The sequence below is a fragment of the Gambusia affinis genome, linkage group LG22, assembly GCF_019740435.1.
Source record: "Gambusia affinis linkage group LG22, SWU_Gaff_1.0, whole genome shotgun sequence".
Taxonomy (NCBI): Eukaryota; Metazoa; Chordata; class Actinopteri; order Cyprinodontiformes; family Poeciliidae; genus Gambusia; species Gambusia affinis.
The window spans coordinates 871592-891240 of record NC_057889.1 but is presented as its reverse complement, the minus strand read 5'-3'; the positions used below and the strand labels follow the sequence as shown (position 1 = coordinate 891240).

Below are 19649 nucleotides of genomic sequence, written 5' to 3'. Positions count from 1 at the left end.
TTGCGCTTTTTCCTGTTTACTTAAGGACACATCTGGCACCGTGGTGTTATGTTTTGTTCATAATTACGTCAGTAAGTAGTGTGTGTGCTTAAAGGAATAGTTTTAACCATTTGATCTTCCCAAAGTTTTTTAGTTTCTAGTTTCCAGGCTGCATGTTTTTCTTTCTTCACAATTTTCTATTTAGGCTTTGCTCTCATTAAAACAACTTAATTTCTCGTAATTTTACATCTTTGTTCTGTGAATATTAGGACTTTATTGTCATAATATTGATTTTAATCTTGTATTATTTTGACTGCATTCTCATAATATCTTTCTGTTTTGGCCCTCATACTCCGTTGTACTTTATAAATATACATTTCCATTTCCCCTTTTACTCCTCCCGGGTTGCGCCCCTGTCGGTGGGGTTCAACGTGATCCCGACGTTTTTTCTAGTCACCCTAGTAACAACAAACGCTGCTGCTGGACCTTATCAACCAATCATATTACACGTAGCGTCTGGCGTCACTTGCCGTCAGCGCGTAGGGTTGGGTTAGTCCACCATCTTGGCTCAGGCTAGCTGACTCCTAGCTGAGAGTATGAGGAGAATTCGACAGAACCAAATTCCAGCTGAACCGACCGAACCAGGACTGTCTCACCAAGCGGACCGGAGCTAGAGGCCGGCGGCTCGAGCCGGACCTCCTCTCTCCCCGAAATAAAGTCCCAGCACCGGGAAGTTTCGGGCTGCTAACTCCCCGGCTAACTTCGGCGTTAAAGAGGAACTGTTGCTCCGGTTCCGTTTGGATCCATGACAGTTATAAACTTCCGGAAAAGGATCCGAACCGAGCCGGGACAGGTAACCCAGGGCAGAGACAGGTGATGCCGCGAGGGAGTTCGTTGAGATAAAACCGAACCGAAGCCGGAGCAGCACGTCACTTTCCGACCCGCTAAGTTTGAGACAGGTGTTCCGGAGCGGAGCGGAGCGGCGGCGGCTTCATGACCGGACCTCCGTTACACTGACCTGGGTATCATGTCCACCAGGACCCCTCTGCCCACCGTCAACGAGCGGGACACCGAACAGGTGGGTCAGAACCGAAACACCTCCAAACTTTTTCCTCTTCAGCTGAATCATCTGATCTCCGAGCATCAGGGAGGAAACGGCTATCAGGAGCGTTTCCGGTGTTTTCTGAAACATTTCCAGCCCCAGTGGGAGTCCTGAGGGTCCTAAACGGAGCCTGTAGGTTCGGTCCCGATCCAAAACTCCTAGATCTGTCACTCCAAAATCTGCCAGGGACTAAGAATCTGGTCCAGAGTGTTCTGGTAGAAATCTATTTTTTATTCCAGCCTTTTCTAGCTTTATGAAGGGAGTCAAAACTTTCCTCGCATTCTTCTAGTAATTCAAAGTGTTTTTATCTCTGAGTTTCCATAGCACTGTCAGTCAGCTGGCTGAAAGGACACAATAAGATACATTTGACTTGTCTGAGACTCGTATTCAAATAGTTAAAACACCAAATATTCTTAATACGCATTAATCCATACAGTGAAAACATTTTTGGTAGCTAAAACCGATGACATCAGCTCTTCTGATGGTTTCCAGAAGCAGAGCATATGTGAGGTCAGACACTAATGTTGGATAAGAAGGTTAAGAGTTCCAGTTCTTCTGTATAAACCTGAATGTTTGGTGGCCACAGACCCATAAAGAAACAATCTGTATCAAATAAAACAAAGAACTTTTCCAGGAATCTTTTGGAGTTGCACAAAAACAAATAAAAACTGTGACGTGGGAACTGCTGGTAGTTGGTTGATTTTATTGTTGTGACAAACACTGGAGTCTTAAAGGAACAGCCTTGTTTTTCTGTTCGGCAGCAGACTGCAGGCTAAATACTGACCATTATCAGTTTTACTCTCAACCAGTCTAATAATCTGAACATTCATATTTACTGGAAAAACAATCAGAGTGTAGAAATATTTCAGTGATGATTCTAAATATGATTTTCCCACATTTTCTTCACTGCTGGTTTTGCTTTGTGATTTTTATCAGATATTTTCATAAAGAAGTTCTGTGATTGCTAAATTTCTCTGATATTATGACTAGTTATAATTCAAGGTGTTGCGCAGTTTTTACTGTAATGATCACAGTTATGTTATTTTTGTAGAAGAACAAAATTTTTACTCAGGATTATCAGACTATACTACTTTCCAATAAGCGGAAAATCTACAGTAAAGAGAAACAAAAATATTAAAGAAGTTATTCCTCCGTCTGAAGACATAACATGTTTTAATATTTATATTATAATTCAGACATAAATCTGTTTTTAATAAGACAGTTTTTAAGACCTCTGATGTTACCATGCTAGTTTATCTAGCTAAAATAATCCATTGCTGCCGTTTCTAAATCATAAATGAGAATCGATTATTGTTTATTTGCCAGGCTGATTTATTTTTACCTCCATGAAAGAAACAAAGCTACAAGATGAGAGTTTAAAACCAGATTTGTCTCTTTAGACGCTCCAGTTTGTCCTAAACTGAGCCAAATGTTTTCGTCAAATCTCTGCCTCACATTTCTATAATTTGCATCTTAAACTCTTTCAGTTACCATCATAAATGTGAAACAAACCTTTAAAAATAAACAGATTTATTCCTCATTCCAGATTCATTATTCCTCCTCTAAGCATCAGCCTGCAGGACGGATCAGAACAGGGAGATTGATCACATTAGTCATGATTAATTATTGAAATCGTCAGCAACTGATTTAGTAATCGATTAATGGTTAGCTGGAGTTAGCATGTTTTACTCAGTAAACCATCAAGACAAAACCAAATATTGTCTTGATGAATTTTAATAATTGGATGAATGGTTTCAACCCGTCCCTCCAGTACCCCCCTCTGAGGTGACGTCATGTGATCTGGACGTCTTGAAGCGTCGCTCTTGTGCTCTGACTCGTCCCTCCTCTTGTGCCTGTTCTCCTGGTCCTTCTCGGTTCCCAGCTGCTCTGTAGATTCACATCAATCTGGATGAAGTTCCAGTCTGACAGAAAGGTCCAAACGGTTTGGGTTCAGGTTAACCCTTGTTGTTTTGCTTCCTTGTTTCCCAGCATGCACCTGGGGAAGACGGGCGCGGTGAGGCGCTGGCCCGCCCCGTCCGCTCCGCCCGCTGTAAGAACGCCGCCGCCGCGGACGATGCGCCTCACGTGGGCAACTACCGGCTGCTGAAGACCATCGGGAAGGGGAACTTCGCCAAAGTGAAGCTGGCCCGGCACATCCCGACGGGCCGGGAGGTGAGACCGGGCCGGACGCGGTTCTGGGACACGCTCCAGAACCGACAACAGTTCTGACCCGTACCTTTACCTTTCAGGTGGCCATCAAGATCATCGACAAGACCCAGCTGAACCCAACCAGCCTGCAGAAGGTGAGACTAGAATCAGAACCAGAACCAGGTCTGGGCATGTTTAACAGGACCAGAACCGGGTCTGGGCATGTTTAACAGGACCAGAACCGGGTCTGAGTGTGTTTAACCTCCTGCTGTGTTTCTGTCTCAGCTGCTCAGAGAGGTTCGCATCATGAAGAACCTGAACCACCCCAACATCGGTGAGTCCCGCCTGGATCCGCCCAGACCAACAGGTTCTGGTTCTGCCTGGCCTCAGCTGGGCCTCTGGTACCGTTTTAAAGCGCCCCACCTGTCCTACCTGTCTGCAGTGAAGCTGTTTGAGGTGATAGAGACGGAGAAGACGCTCTACCTGGTGATGGAGTACGCCAGCGGAGGTCTGTCACCTGCAGACACACCTGGACTAAAGCCAAACACCTGGATCCGCCTCTGATCTGTGTGTGTGTGTGTGTGTGTGTGTGTGTGTGTGTGTGTGTGTGTGTGTGTGTGTGTGTGCAGGTGAAGTGTTCGACTACCTCGTAGCTCATGGGAGGATGAAGGAGAAGGAGGCCAGAGCTAAATTTAGACAGGTAACGCTCCCAAACCCCCCCGTCACCACGGTAACACAGACATCCCATAACACAGAAGTAGAGCAGGCGGTTTTAGCAGGTCAGCCTGCCGCAGAGCCTCTGAGCCAGGCAGCAGCAGAGGAATATCTGCTGTGAAATATTCTTCTTCTTCTTTATTATTTTTCAGGTTCAGGTGCTTGGAATCCTTGAAAACCTGGAAATGCTTGAATTTCTTTGAGTTGTTTTCGAGGTTTGGAAGACAAACAAAATTTGATTAAAAGCCTAAATTTTAAAAAGTTATTGACAGTTGAAATCATAAATGTAAAGGAGATAAAAAGACTCTGACTTTTCCGACTGTCTGAATTTAAATCAGATCAAACTTTAACGTTAGAATCACCGTAAATATTTCTATTTCCGTCTTTTAGAGGTTCTTGTGTCACGTTTTTGGAGCAGCCCGGTTTAATGGTGGTGTTAGTTTACCTTGACCTGCTGCACAACCTTCAGTTACAAGATATTAAAAACAGGAATAAATGATGTAATGAATTGTTAGTTTTCTGAAAACGTACCTTGAAACTGTTTGAATGTTCTGTGGGAAAAGCCCGTTTTAAATATTTAACAATGAAACGTGTCAAACTACATCAACCAGTGATTATTAAATTATGATTAAAGCTGAACGTTTCTCTCAGATCGTCTCTGCAGTCCAGTACTGCCATCAGAAGCACATCGTTCACCGAGACCTTAAGGTAACTCCGTTTTCCCAGCCGCCTCGAACGCACCACGGACAGCAGTGATGTTTTAGGTCTCCTGCTCTTCATCCTGCAGGCGGAGAATCTCCTCCTGGACGCCGACATGAACATAAAGATCGCCGACTTCGGCTTCAGCAACGAGTTCACTCTGGGCGGAAAGCTGGACACGTTCTGCGGCTCGCCTCCGTACGCGGCGCCAGAACTCTTCCAGGTAACTGGACCTTCCCCAGGCCCGGCCCGGGTTCTGCTCCCATCAGAACCTGGGTCAGCCTGTTCCTGCTGCTGCGTTCAGGGTAAGAAGTACGACGGGCCGGAGGTGGACGTCTGGAGTCTGGGTGTGATCCTCTACACGCTGGTCAGCGGGTCGCTGCCGTTTGACGGACAGAACCTGAAGGTGGGTCTCCGTCCGGTCTGGAACCACCTCCGGGTGTTCCTGGAGCCCGGAACCGTTTGGACCCGTGCGTTTGTCTGCAGGAGTTGAGAGAGCGAGTTCTGCGGGGGAAGTACCGGATCCCCTTCTACATGTCGACGGACTGCGAGAACCTGCTGAAGCGCTTCCTGGTTCTGAACCCGGGCAAGAGAGGAACGCTGGAGGTCAGGAGGTCATCACACACAGCCAATCAGGGAGCAGATCCCCAGAGCTCCGCCCGCCTCAGAACTGTCGGGTCCGAATCGTCTTTCCTCTGTTTCAGCAAATCATGAAGGATCGCTGGATCAACGGCGGCGACGAAGACGACCTGCTGCCGTACGTGGAGCCGGAGCTGGACATCAGGGACCAGAGCTGCATCGGTACGCATGGACACACACACACACACACTCACACACACACACACACACACTCCCTGACTGGCGTGTCGTCCTCAGACCTCATGGTCCAGATGGGATACTCCAGAGAGAAGATCAACGATTCGCTCTCAAAGATGAAGTACGATGACATCACAGCCACCTACCTGCTGCTGGGACGCAAGGCCTCAGAGGTGAGCAGTTACCATGGTAACGACAAGTAGATCTGTCCTGCCCAACAGGAAGTGACCCGTGTGTGTGTCCAGATGGATGTGGGCGGAGCCTCCTCCCTGCTGAAGCCTCATTCGTCCAGCAGCCATTCCCCCGCCCACCTGCTGAGTCAGCGCTCCTCCTCCAAACAGAGGAGGTTCAGCGACCAAGGTACCGGAACCGGAACCCGGACCGGATCCTGGTTTCCCCTCAGCCTCTAACCCCCCCTGTCCTTCTCAGCTGCTGCCAGGAAGGCGGAGGCGGAGCTGAAGGCGGACGCCAACAGGAAGCTGGGTCCTGGGGAGGCGGGCAGCCCGTTGCTAGGCAACGCCAACAACCCCAACGTAGGCGACATCCCAGATCGCCGGAAAGCGCCAGCTGCAACCGCTGTGAGTGTTTTTGGTGTGAGGGGGCGGAGCCTCGGTTCCAGCAGCCAATCGGTGCGGCTCTGTGTTTCAGACGTCCAGCATGACGAGGAGGAACACGTACGTCTGCAGCGCCACCGACAAGTCGTCCGCCTCCACCGTCCACAACGGCAAGGAAAACAGGTAACACTGCCCCCCGCTGGTCACACCCAGGCTCACACACCGACCTTTAACCTCCACCGCCCCTCCCCCAGCTCCTCCGGCTCGCCTGCTAAGCGCTCGGTGGGCGGAGCCTCCACCCACAGCGTGAGCAGCGGGGCCACGCCCCCTGACCGGCTGCGTTTCCCCCGCGGCACGGCGAGCCGCAGCACCTTCCACGGCGGCCAGCTGAGGGAGCGCCGCACCGCCACCTACAACGGCCCACCCGCCTCGCCCAGCCTGTCGCACGACGCCACGCCGCTGGCCCAGGGCCGCAGCCGCGCGTCGTCCAACCTGTTCTCCAAACTCACCTCCAAGCTCACCAGGAGGTACGCACCGAACGTCGTCCTTCCACTGAACTACACAATACAGCTTCAGTAGTTATTTACCTCTAGAGCTAAATACTTCCTGCCTCGTTTCAAGCTTTACATTATCTTCCTGAATGTTTCCTTCTGATCCACTGAAGAACTCCGATAAAACTACGAATCCCATGATGCAACACAGCAGCAGAAGGATTTTATCTCAGGAAGTTCAGCTTTTTGTTCCCGTCTGTTGATAAAAAATCATTTTGTTATCAAAATAAATACTAAATAACTCAGTTTAAGAAATAAATATTAGTACATTTCTATAAATAATAAAATCTTCTACATTCATCAGGTTGATATTAAAACATTTATCAACATTTTATATAAAATATTAAATTATTCCAGGATGGGTGTGAGTAGCTTCATAAATCACCAACCGTTTTTTAATTTTGGCACCGAGCTTTGGACCTGCTGCTGGTCCGGCCCCTAACCAGACAGGAAGTCAGGACGCATCACTTCCTGTTGCTGTTAGCTGTTCTGCAGGTTATTCCTGTGATTTACGTTCTGCTTCTTCTCCTCCTCTCGGCTGGCAGAGCGCCGTCGGAGGCGGAGAGGAACGGCAGACTGGAGGGGTCCAGGTGGGTAGAGCAAGACGGCCAATCAGAGCGCAGCGTCTGGGGAACGTTAACGTCTTCTCCTCCCTCCAGCCGCGCTGTGACGTCCGACCAGAGGGAGGAGCCGGCGTCCCCCGCCGCGCCGCACTGCAAGGACGCCAAGCCGCGCTCGCTGAGGTTCACCTGGAGCATGAAGACCACGTCGTCCATGGAGCCGGCGGACATGATGCGCGAGATCAGGAAGGTCCTGGACGCCAACAACTGCGACTACGAGCAGCGCGAGGCCTTCCTGCTGCTCTGCGTCCACGGCGACGGGCACGCTGACAGCCTCGTCCAATGGGAGATGGAGGTCTGCAAGCTGCCCCGCCTCTCGCTGAACGGCGTCCGCTTCAAACGTATTTCAGGAACGTCCATCGCTTTCAAGAACATCGCCTCCAAAATCGCCAACGAGCTCAAACTATAGAGGGACTGGGAGGACTGGGAGGAACAGGACCATGTAGGCATAGGAGGAAACAGGAAGTGGTTCAGGTGGACAGACAAGGACAGGAAGTGATGAACAGAAGGAAGTCCCCGATTGCCGTCTTCCTGTTTCTCCTAGTAGGATGACTCTGAGCTGTCTGCTGATTGGTTCCGGCTCGACGCCGTAGGGGGGAACGAGCGGACTTTGCTGCAAAGCATTCTGGGACCCCGAGTCCGTCTGTTAGCGTTTCCTCTTCAGAGTCTCTCTGTTTTTTTGTGAATGTAAATAGTTTCTCACCTTGTTGATTTTCTACATGTGAGCAGTCAGCTGATCCGACTGCAGCTCAGGCTCACCTGTGTCTCATTAAACACGTTGAACACATCACCGCGTCCTGTCGTCATGGTGACCAGAGGGAAGCTCACCTCCAGGCCGCATTTCGATTCAGTTTCAGCTGCAAACTCTTCAGTTTCCACTAAAGGGTGAAATATTTTCAACTTTTTTGTTATTTTAGGACATAAAATTACAATAAAAGGCGATTTAAGATAAGATAATTTTATTAGTCTCCCATAGGAGAAATTTATCTTGGAAACAGGTTGGAATAAGGCAAAATAGTTAAATATCAAAAGTGGAGGTAAGAGGATAAAATGTTTTTATCCAAATTAATTCAAGTAAAGTGTTGATAAAGTTTAGTTTATTGATCATAATAAAAACATAATCAGTTCAAAATTGAACGGACTCCGTTTAGTTGCTGCAGTGACGCTGACTGACCAGCAGGTGGCAGCAGAGAAACTTCCGGGGTTTTACTGGCGGGGCGTCAGAGTGGAAGTGTCTGCTTTTACTTCCTGTTCTTTGTTATTTCGTACATAATTTTCATACAGGTTTTAAATGTAGATGCTAAACATGTTGGAGGCTAATCTGTCCAACTGAAACCAGAAGTTTACATACACCTTTTCTTCTCTGGTTGATGTTAAATTACACCAAACTTCTCTCATTTCAGGTCAAAATAAACAAAATTATTTCTATTTGCTAAAAACTTCAATAATAAAAAAAAAATCAGAGGATCATAAGTTTACATAAATCCCAGTATTTGGTTACGTTTCCTTTCACAGGCCTCTCAGTAGTTCATTCCTCTAACTTCCTGTTTGTCTTCAGTGTTCTGTATGTAAACCCAGTTATTTCTAATTATATAGCAAACAGAAATATTTGTTTATTTGAAACAAGAGAAATATGGTTTGATTAAACTTCAGACAGTGAAAATGAGGTGTATGTAAACTTATGGTTTTAACTCATTTCAAATAATGATTTTTCCACATTTATGATAAAAATTTCAGCTATGGGTTAATAAATGTTCCGCATCTTACAGACAAAAAACGAGTCTTGAAGCCAAAACCAAGGTGTTGCAACGGCCTAGTCAAAGTCCACAGTGTTCTATGCAGGAACAAGCTTGAATTTGATTAAATCCGTGTTTGTAAATGAAGACAGGCGCTGAGTCTGGGCCACAGAGACTTTATTAGATATTTCAGATGTTAGATGGATCCAACAGGTGCAGTTAAGGAAATAGAAAATCCTTCACATGTTGGAAGACTGCAGTCTAACCGAGCGGCTCTACGCGTCCCGCAGCGTCAGGACGGACAGTGAGGAAGAGGAGGAGGACGGGGGTGAGCGGGGGCAGTGAGGAAGAGGAGGGAGGACGGCGGTGTCGGGTTACAGTGAGACAGTTCACTTCTGTTCTGGCATCAAGTCGTTGATGGCCTCGCCGGCCTCCAGGCGCTTCTCCATGTTGACCAGCAGGTTGACGCCGTCCACCACCATCTGGACCAGCTCCACCTCCGAGAAGCCCAGGCGGTCCGCGTTGGAGATGTCGAAGACTCCGCCCACCGCTGCGGTGTCAACGCCCCCTGAGACGCAGACAGGAAGTCAGTGGTACGCACACTCAACATGCTAATAACTGAGCTAAAAGCTTAGCACTTTAGTTAACTTTGGAAAAGGTTTACAGCTCTACTTCCTAAATGAATTTTCCAGATGAATCGTAAAGCACTTATTTAATTGCTGCAGTACTTCCACTAAACTACTAGCAGAGCAGATTTTTCAATTAGCGCTTTAGCTAACTTGGAAAACGTTTAGCATTCTTATCTTTTGCTAAATATAATTCCTGGATAAATTATAAGCTGATAATTGACTTGCGCACACTTCCACTAATCAAGCTAAATATTTGTCTTATTAACTAAATTTAACAGGGCAGCTAAATAATTAGTTTGAAACCAAATAATTAACTAGTAGCCTATATCTATTTAGCCTAAAGCTAAATAGTTAGTTCAAAAACTATATTTAGCTTCTTACCAAAATAATTAGAACTGAACTAAATATTTTGTTACCAAGCTAAGATTAGTAAGCTAACTACATATTTAGCTTCATGTTGATATAAATGAATGAAAATAGAACTGAAAAAGAACCACCATTTTATAATAACTTTACAAATGACAACCTGTTTGCATATGTTGCTCTACACTGCCCCCTACAGTCTACCTGCACAGAGTACAAATGCTGCAGAAGTCTCAGCCTGAGCCTGTTTTCCATGTAAATTCATGAAGTTGAAGTCAAGCCGGAGGCGGCGTACCTGTTCCCCGCTTCTGCAGCCGCAGCCTCTTCAGGATTTCTCCAAACTTCTCGTGCTTGCTGACGTTTGGCAGCTTGACATGAACGCCGGCCCTCAGCCCCGTCCCCAGGTTGGACGGGCAGGTGAGGACGTAGCCCAGGTGCTCGTTCCACATGAACTCGTGTCCTCGGTTCTTAAACAAGTCTTCGATCTGGAGGAGATGGAGCGAACAGGTGAGACGGGGCGGGACAGGTGAGGGTTACAGGTAGGGATAGGGGGCGGAGCTTACTTTGGTGAGCCCGGTGCAGAAGCGTGTGAACACCTCACGCATGTTGCCCCCCTTCTGCATGCTGATGACACGCAGGTGATCCTCCTCGTTCACCCACACCAGGAAGGTCTTGTTGTCGTTGTGCCTGCAGGTGATGGACGACGTTTGGGTCAAATCTAGATGGAGTGGCGGCCATATTGGCAGTTACCCAGGGTAGTATTAGGAAGGCTGGAGGCGGCGTGAGTACAGGTGGTTTTCTATTGCTTTCATGTAGTGGTGGATAGCGCTAACTAAAAGGTTAGCTGTGCTAACCCTGAAGCAGTAATCATAAACATTAGCTCTGCTAATGCTAAACGCTTTGCCAACATGGAATTTTGAGCTAATGCTAAATTCAAATTATGTTCCCTTGAAAGACTACAAAGCTCAACCACCAATTTAATGGCCAATATAACGGCTTTATTATTATTATTATTATTTTTTTTATTATTTTTATTATTATTACTTTATTATTATTTATCTTTATATTGTTTGTTTCTAGGTTTTACTGCTTGAAATAAAATTATTTCAGGAAAAAAGAGACGGTAAGGAGAGAAAATGAAACTGCTGAGTAAACAGCCACTTCAAAATAAGAGCATGAATATAAATGTCTAACTACCGTTCTTGAAGAACTCTTACTAGTCAATAATCTAAATTTCTACACAGATGTCAAACTTTATTCAACCCAAGTTTTAAAAAACATAAATTAACAGATTAGAATTTATCCAGAAAAATGTACTTATGGGACGCTAAAGGCGCTAAACATTTCAAAATCAGCTACAGCTATGCTACTAGCACATTAGGGGAAATGTATCCACAGTTGCAGCCAAGTAAGTTAATGCTTATGAATTCATCCAGACAAATTTAGAGGAAGCTATGTGTCACAAATGTTTTCAGAGTTAGCAAAACTCTAATCAAAAATTACTTCAGCAATTAGCACAATAGTGGAAGTGTGCTAATAGCTGAGCTAACGTGCTAATAGCTGAGTGTGTTGGGAACATACTGACCAGATGCCGCGGGCGTCGGGCCAGTCGCGCGCCATCCCAGACGCCAGCAGCAGAGGAGAAACGGGCTTGTCAAACAGGAAGTGGTCATCGATCAGCTGCTGTTGCTCCTCCTCAGTCATGTTCTTCAGGGCGTAGTATTTCCCCTTCAGGTCTCCTTCCAGAGAGTCCAGAGCTGCAGGCAGAGAGAAACCGGGTCAGAACCGACGGGTTGGAGGTGTGGTGCCACTGAGTGGCTGCAGTCAGACGGTTGAGTGTTTGGGTCGCAGGTCATTGCTGCTGCCATTTTGTATTTCAAAGAGACATCAAATAATGGGGATTCTGGTTTTTCCTTCCACTAAGCTTTCTATTAATATGTTTCTATTAATATGTTTTCACAGTCACCTTCTCTAGAAATGTCCTTCTATGGCGTATGGAGATAAATTAGGACCATACGGACTGTTAAAAAAAATAAAATTGAACAAAAGTTCCAAATTACTTTTCAGGTTCAATGTTTTTTTTTCAGCAAACCTTATTATATGGAGCTAAAGTAGGGCCACAAAGTTTGTAAAAAAAATTAATTAAAAAAGTGATTTTCATGATCAAATATGTTTTCTTTAAGTTCCTTTTTTTCAAACTTAATCATAAGGAACTAAATGAGAGCTGAAAGGTTTGTAAAAAAGATTGAAACTTAAAAATTGTTTTGCTCATTTATCAGTTTCACTTGTATTTGTGTAAACTTTCTTGTATGGAAATAAATTAGGCCCATAAAGTTTATTTAGGAAAAACTTAAACAAAAGGACATTAAATTTAAAATAAACTTCCAAACATATATCAGAATCAGTGGGTTTTGTCAGTTAAGTTTTGTTTTTCTGTTTCAAATTAGTGTTATTTTTTTAACAAACTTTTTTTTTTGTTAACCGCATTTTAGTTCCATATTCATAGTTGTTTCTAATCTCTACGAATGCTTCTGGTCTATTGAATGCTTAAACTATCAAAACATTTATAACTCTTGTGTATTTTTTATGCTTGTTTCTGATAAAGTTTTCAAACGTATTTCTATTGGTTTCTAAGGAAACGCTGCCACTCATAAAATGGCTTCTATCGGCCAGTGAAGCGTCCATTATGCCTGAACACTTTTCAGGGTGTGGATTATCAAATTCAACCACATTAAATCTGACTGGATCTTATGATGAATCAGGAATATAAGCTACGATTATAACAGATTTTTATTCTTCATAAAGACCAAATTTCAGGTCCAAATCACCTGGAAAGTTGTTTTTATTATTGATTCAACAGATGCAGCCGTTTCTGTAATATCTGCAGCTGTTTATCTTAACAGAAATATTCCTGGTTTCTACCAGCAGGGGGCAGCAGAGTGTCCTCTTATAGTTTTGTTCAGTTAATCGGCTGATCTCATTAGAAGTTTCTGTGCAGGACGACGCTCTGCTCACGGTTACGTAACGGTTTGGTCTGTTGGCCAACCCGCTCACTGAGGCATGATGGGAAGTCTATAAATAAAGACTCATCCTCATCAGACGGAGCTACATAAACCTGGAATGATTCAGAGAATCGCTGCTTGTTCGGGTTATCCCTGAACGCAGCATAATGTGAGGCTAACGGCGCGCTGCTCCTTCACATCCGGTTCGGTTCCGTTACATAACAATTGGGCTCTGATCTGCTGACTAACCTGCCTCACTTTCTCCAGACTCCTGAATCCTGAGCTTTACCTCACATCTGATTTGTATTGAAGTGATAATTAGTCAAACTGCCGCAGCTGGATGAATCACTGGGCTGGAAACTGAATCCTGTGGGTAAAAGCAGCCATTTTAACCGCAGCTGCCGCTTTTAGAAGAAAACCCGTTAGGGATTAATTATTCACGATGTTCACTATGTTATGCATTCATTTATAAATGTCAAAAGTTTCAATCTAAATATTTACTTAGTTAGTTAAGTAAATACAGATTAGCTAGCTAACTGAATATTGTTATTTACCTACTTAGCCAGCTAAAGACTTGGCTAGCTAAATGTTTCGTGAGAACTTTGTTTAGCTACGTAAATATTTTGTGAGCAAGCTAATAATTTAGCTCTAAACTAAATATTTGAGCTTGTCTCTGAGCTAGTTATACATTTAATTTTCAATTCACTTGCCAATCAGTAGAAGTGGACTATCAAAATAAAAGCCGAGTCTGATGGAGCCTTTGCAGATTGATTGCTAAATGTCTGGATTGCCTTTAAACGGCTCAACCTTTGGTTTTAGTTGAAATGTTCAAGAAAAGAGGAAAATAAACTGATGAAGAGCTGACTGAAGCGATTTAGAAACAGTTTGGGAGAATCAGCTTTTACTTTGGTAGTCCACTTCTGGTCATCTTCAAGTAAATTAGCATATTAGCTAAATATTTATGTCTGACCTAAAAAAATAGTTTCAAACTAGACATTGAGCATGTCTGACAAATGTTTAATTTGAAGCTAAATGTTTAGCTTGCTAATAAAATATTTAGTTAGCAAAACTGTGAGATTTATAAATCAATAATATGGTGAAAATATGACTGAAAATGTTTTCTTATGACAAGTTAAATAACTGAAATTATTGCTGTTAATTGTTGACTGTGCAGGTTTCCCAGCAGCAGCCAGAGTTGGTTAGCATCCAGAAACAGACCAGAGCTGCTGCTGTACCTTCGATGGACAGCTGCTCGATGGCGCGCCGCTCGCCGCGGCTGCAGTGCGGCGGCAGGCAGAAACCACGGATGCTCCTCCCGGTCCGAACCCGAGAGCTCAACACGTAGTTTGGGTCCAGATCGTCTCCGCCCTGAAGACAGAAAGACACCAGATGAGTCCAACATCAGGAAGTACCGATTCAGCACCACGGACAGCGAACACAACCAGAACCAGGTTGGTTCTGAACAAGGTCAGTTCACTGGTTCTGGTTTAGTTTACTTAGTTCACCTCCAGGTTTTCTGCGTTCAGGTCCGTCTTGTGTGTGTCTGACGGTTTGTATCCTCCGTGGCGGTCCTCGATCACGGGGTCCATCAGGTCCTTGAACACGTCGTACGTCTCCTCGTCTCCGGCCACGCAGCCCACCGTCATGATGAACGGGTGACCTGCAGGGACAGAAAACCCAAACCTGTCAGCTTTGCTTTGTTTGGACTTCCTGCAGCGGAACATGATGATTCTGGATGTGAAGAAGATCAGCAGATCAGACAGGAAGCAGCGGCTCTCTGGGGAATTAACGAGCAGAAATAACTCGAGTCAATCCAATTAGGAGGGAATTAATGAACCGCAGCAGAACTGCAGGTTTGGTTCCTCACACCGAGTTGTTGCTTCACAAATAAAACATCCTTAAAACATTCAGCCATGATGGCTGGTAGTTTGTCCTAAAGCCTCATAGTCAGGAAAACAAATGTTAAAATTCCAACAGCCTCTAAATGCAGCGTGAGGATTTTTGATCTGATTAACAGAATCTGGACTCGGATGAGGTTCTGACCCGGTGGAGCGTTCAGGTGTTTGAGCTTCGTCTCATAAACAGTTTACCTGCTCAGGTGTGTCTGTTCATCACAATGATGTTTCAGTTTTAAGACAAACCATCCAGAATCATCCATTCATCTTGTAAGAGCCAGTTAATGGGGAGTTCATATAGAATAATAATTTAGATTAAAAATGTATAAATATGCTTAATTTACTTTTAAGAAATTCATGATGAGTATATTTTCTAGAATGTATAACTTAGTTAATGTAAAAAGATGCTTTTATTGTGAAAAGTAATTTTGGCTTCCACTACGTAATGCGTAACATTAATATTGCCCGTATGCACGTTTGAGTTCAGATTGCAGTTGGATACGGTGGAAGCAGCACAATTTTTTGACCGATTTGTACCGAGCCTTTCATTTTTTCTGTAAGTGTACTTTTTGAGTTCTTTAAGTAAACATCATAAAAGAAGACTTGGTTTCAGTCGAGTGATTCAAATATTGGTTGTTAGACAAACTGCAAAGGTGGTACAACAAACTTTGGGGACGCAGAGTGCCACTACACATCTGCATGAATCATCCATTCATCTGCATGCAGGTTTATTTCATGTCTACCTGATGGCTTCGTTACTTTTTTACCTGCAGGTTTGTGGTGTTATTTCTATATTATCTAAATGTTTTCTATGTTTATTTTATACCTGTAGATTATCTAGGTATAGTTAATGTCTACCTGCAGGTTTTCTAGATTTAGTTTTAGTTTATTTGAAGGTTTTCTAGATTTAGTTTTACTTCACAGATTATCTTTAATTAGTTTAGTAGATTTTTTTCCCGTCTCTCTCTGTGTGTAACTCAGACCGGCTCACGCCTGGAGCCCATTAACGTCTGGTTTTGTTTTCCCTCCCAGGATTCTCATGGCCCCCCGCAGCCCCCCATGGCGCCGCCCCTGCGACGCGTCTCCGGGTTGACTGGAGCCTCCTGAGGAGCAGGAACCAATCGTGTGGCTCCAGGTGAGACCGACCTGGGTTGTCGACGCCGGTCTGGATGACGTCGTCCAGGGTGAAGCCGCTGGGCGTCTCCTTGTCGCGCAGCTGGGCGTAAATCTCCGGCGTCAGAACCTTGGCCATGTGGTTGTTGTGCTGGCTGAGGTCGGGGAACTCCTGCTCCGCAGAGTAGTTCATCTTAAACTTGTTGTGAGTGTTTCCGAAAGGCATGATGACGTCTGGGCTGCCGACCTGGAGCCACAAACGAAAACCCATCAGAGGAGAACGGTAAATAATCAATCAGTTTGATTAGTTCAGAGATGATTGATCACCAGCTGAATATTTTATTTGGTCCAAAGTTTTGATCCTCTTCTGGGTAAAAACTTCAACATTTCAGAGGTTGAATATTGATTTTAAAAAACAAACAAAGTCAATAAACTACATTGAATAATCGATTGTTTAATATTGAAACTGCTTCTGAAAGAAAATTTAATATTTAGACGTTTATTTTGAAAGATTTTAACAAAATATCCTAAAAATAAAATCTCAAGTTAAATAAAATTAAAATAAAATCAATTTCCACGTTATTTATGTGGAATTTGTTTTTATTTTGGTCCAAATTTTCAGACAAACTTTTGATTCTATTCTAGATGTTTTAAAAATAAATATTTCCTTCAATTAATTTAGTTTTGGTTGTTCCTTTTTTTTCTAAAAATAAACCTTTAACATTCTTCAAAATAAAATCTTAAAATAGGAAATTTTGTAAAAACTAAAAAGTATTTCACACTAAACTGGGAGATAAATGAGCCCATAAATAATCCTAAAAAATAATAAAATTCCAAGTGAATTAAAATCTTAATTCCAGATTATTTATGGACCAAATCAGGTCAAATTTAATCTGTGCAGAATAGTTTGTTGATTCTAAATAAAAACTTCAACATTTCTTTGGTTCAGTATTGTTTTTTCAAAATAAACCTTTAAAAGGCCCTTCAAAATAAGTGTCTAAATATTTAATTTTGCATTTTCTTGCTAAAGTATATTCAGCATTATTTATTCATTAAATTTAATTTATGCAGAATATTTAATTTAGTTTTTCAGACAGAAACGTTTTGATTCTTAGATGAAAACCTAAACATTTCAAAAGTTAAACATTGTTTTGTTTTGTTTTCCAAAATAAAACTTTGAAAACCCCTTCAAAATAAAACGTTTAAATATAGAACTTTGCATTTTCTTGCTAAAGTAATTTACACATAACTAATTGAAGGAAATATTTCAAAATATTTCCTTCAAAATAAAACCAATAAATTCTCATTTTCCTCATGAACCCCAAACGGTTCTGTTGGCCTTTCAAAATAAAAGGTTTTCCCTCCTTATCGTCAAGTTTCTGATTCTTGATGAGTTTAAACACTAAATCTGATGAGTTTCTGGTCCAACCGGGTGTTATTGATCCAGTGGAGATCGAAGCAGCAGAGATTGGTTTTAAATCAGAAATCTGTTGATCAGCTCTGAAGCGCAGAAGTTTTTTTTTTTTTGTTGTTGTTTTTTATTTATTTAGTTTTTGACGCATCTTTAAATCCAGATTAACTGAGCCGGGAGAAATTTACAGGAATGTAATAAAACATCAAAATATTAAAAATCAGCACAGAAGCTGCTCAGTCATGCAGCAGCAGCGCATCATCATCATCACCATCATCATCACCATCATCATCATCATCATCATCATCAGCTGATTCTTCTTCTTGACCTTCAGGCTAGAATCGGAACCGCAGGTTTTCTGTTTTTGGTTCTGAATCAGCTGCTTCTGGTTCGGCGGATGAAGCTGCGGAGGTTCGGGGTGTAATCTGGACCCTGACATGGTGCGGCGGGGCGGGGCGCGGCGCGGCGCGGGAGGGGGTGGGAGGTGGGACACAAAGGGATTAAATGTGCGGGAGGCCGCGCAGTGACGCAGCAGCGGCGGGCCTGCTGCACGCGGCTGCGGCGGCCCGCGCGCGACGCCCCGGTCACCTTCAGCCCCACCGGAACCAGAACCGGTTCCGAGCTTTAGAGGCGAACGTTCCCTGAAGGAATCAGAGGAACGAAATCGTCCCAAAGTGCGATAAATTCCCTGGATCTGAGCATGCGCTGTTGGCAGCTCCTTTGTTTGCGCAGATTAAAACGGGCGAATTGAAGGTTCTGATGGTTCCGGTCCGGCCTGCAGGTGGATCCTGCAGAGCGGCGCGCGCATCCCGCTGCTGCGCAACACCTGAGTGCAGGACGAACCACAAGGTCGGCGGGCTGACCCGCAGCGGCTCTGCGGCTCCGCTGCGGTAAACAAAGCGCATCAGCAGGTGCACAGCCCGCCGGGCTGCGTGGCTCCCCGCATCACCCTGCCGAGGCCCCGCAGGATGAAGCTGCCCCTACCTGTGTTCAGTCTGAGGTGAGAAGCGCTCCGGGTCTCCTGCTGCCGCTGCTGCTGCGGATTAAAGCGGCGCTCGCCTTTTATACGCGCCCCCCGCCTCCTATTGGCTCCTATTTACGGTCCATTCATTCCATTGGTCCGCGCGCTGCTGCGGTCCACGTGACCAGCCTTAGTCCCGCCCCCTGTGTCTGCGCTCTGGAGTCAGATTCCTGCCGCAGTGCCACTGAGCAAGTCAGGGAGGATGGAGATGATGGCTCAGATAAATCAGCTGCTGCAGGCCGGCCTGATGTGTAAGCAAACCCTGCGGCTCCAACAGAACCTGAATAAACCCACAACAGGATAACAAATACACAGTGGCGGCTACAATTCAGCTGATCCACTAATAGCTAGCAGAGCTAGCTTTTAGCAATTAGCACACTTAGCATCCCCTAAATTAGTTTTTCCAGATAAACTCTAAATCGCTAATTTGCTTAGCTGGTTTGTAAATGTTCAGTTGAACAAAGGTTTGGACATTGGTTGTAAAGAATTTTATAGATGTTTAAATTCATGCTTTTATTTTGAAGTAGCAGTTCCATTTCCTGTCCTCACATTCTCTTGTCTTTTTTATTCTTCCAAAACTTTTACTGAGTAAATGATGACAACACAAACAAACGACTGAAACACACAGAATAACACAACCGTTACAGAAACTAACAACCTGGAGGGCTAATCAAACAAAACATCACAGGTTTGACAATCATATGTGGTGGGTGTCAACATGACTGAATTTAGCGCATTAGCTTTTGCTTCCAATATCAATTTTAGCATTAGCTTCTACTAAATGCCATGGTGCTTTAGTGTTAGCATAGCTAATGTTTCTGATTTGTGCTTTAGCGTTAGCACTGCTCTGTTTTAGTTGGTGGTGTTTACTGAAATGCACTAGAAAAATGTTTATTTAAATGCCAACATATTTTAAAACTAAATAAATTTAGAGATTTATAAACAAAGAAGAAGAAAAATCTTTGTTCTTTAAATCCAACCGTGGAGAAGAAAAACTTTTACTGTTAAAAGTAAACATGAGCGTTATTCAGTGCAGTTCAGTGTTTCTGGTTTGTGATTATAAAACTAGAAGTTTGTTCTCCAAACATGTTAATCTGTTAATCTGTTAACATGTTAACAGATTAACCTCCTCAGAGTCATGAAACACATTTATTGGTTATAAGTACATTAGTTTTTTTAGGGCAGCTGCTAAAGCTTGAAGTGATGTTATGCAGAAACTAGAGACATAAAATATTCATTCAGGCTTTACTCTACATGAAATGCACAAACAGATTTAATAAAAAGTGTCATTAATGC

The 19649-nt window shown here is 43.9% G+C and overlaps 2 protein-coding genes and 1 long non-coding RNA gene across 3 annotated transcripts; 2 read left to right on the top strand and 1 right to left on the bottom strand.

The window, feature by feature from the left end:
• The first annotated feature begins 494 nt into the window (after window positions 1–494).
• On the top strand, window positions 495–7970 carry LOC122825599 (MAP/microtubule affinity-regulating kinase 3-like). Its single transcript, XM_044107059.1, has 18 exons — window positions 495–1057; window positions 3071–3253; window positions 3331–3384; window positions 3515–3563; window positions 3672–3737; window positions 3859–3929; window positions 4595–4651; window positions 4731–4865; window positions 4947–5048; window positions 5129–5248; window positions 5347–5443; window positions 5519–5631; window positions 5704–5818; window positions 5888–6036; window positions 6107–6195; window positions 6267–6539; window positions 7109–7153; window positions 7223–7970. Exons 1-18 carry the CDS (start codon window positions 1007–1009, stop codon window positions 7590–7592), a joined length of 2139 nt encoding a protein of 712 aa, XP_043962994.1. The 5' UTR covers window positions 495–1006; the 3' UTR covers window positions 7593–7970.
• A 1109-nt stretch (window positions 7971–9079) lies between these two features.
• LOC122825596 (creatine kinase B-type) lies at window positions 9080–18407 on the bottom strand. The gene is made up of 8 exons (XM_044107057.1): window positions 18317–18407; window positions 15955–16168; window positions 14419–14573; window positions 14149–14281; window positions 11497–11668; window positions 10475–10598; window positions 10207–10396; window positions 9080–9487 (listed from the first exon to the last, which is right to left on the bottom strand). Exons 2-8 carry the CDS (start codon window positions 16145–16147, stop codon window positions 9309–9311), a joined length of 1146 nt encoding a protein of 381 aa, XP_043962992.1. The 5' UTR covers window positions 16148–16168; window positions 18317–18407; the 3' UTR covers window positions 9080–9308.
• Window positions 11681–15963, top strand: LOC122825598. The gene is made up of 3 exons (XR_006369677.1): window positions 11681–13282; window positions 14088–14380; window positions 15841–15963. It is a non-coding gene; the product is annotated as an uncharacterized LOC122825598 (long non-coding RNA).
• Window positions 18408–19649: the final 1242 nt, after the last annotated feature.

Excerpts from the sequence above, each read along its gene's own strand:
- LOC122825599 (XM_044107059.1), top strand. The coding sequence starts at position 1,007 with ATGTCCACCAGGACCCCTCTGCCCACCGTCAACGAGCGGGACACCGAA. Across the intron at positions 3,254-3,330 it reads ACATCCCGACGGGCCGGGAG|GTGGCCATCAAGATCATCGA; the intron begins GTGAGACCGGGC and ends TTTACCTTTCAG. Across the intron at positions 5,632-5,703 it reads TGGGACGCAAGGCCTCAGAG|ATGGATGTGGGCGGAGCCTC; the intron begins GTGAGCAGTTAC and ends GTGTGTGTCCAG.
- LOC122825596 (XM_044107057.1), bottom strand. The coding sequence starts at position 16,147 with ATGCCTTTCGGAAACACTCACAACAAGTTTAAGATGAACTACTCTGCG. Across the intron at positions 14,282-14,418 it reads TGAACGCAGAAAACCTGGAG|GGCGGAGACGATCTGGACCC; the intron begins GTGAACTAAGTA and ends TTCTGTCTTCAG. Across the intron at positions 10,397-10,474 it reads TCTGCACCGGGCTCACCAAA|ATCGAAGACTTGTTTAAGAA; the intron begins GTAAGCTCCGCC and ends CATCTCCTCCAG.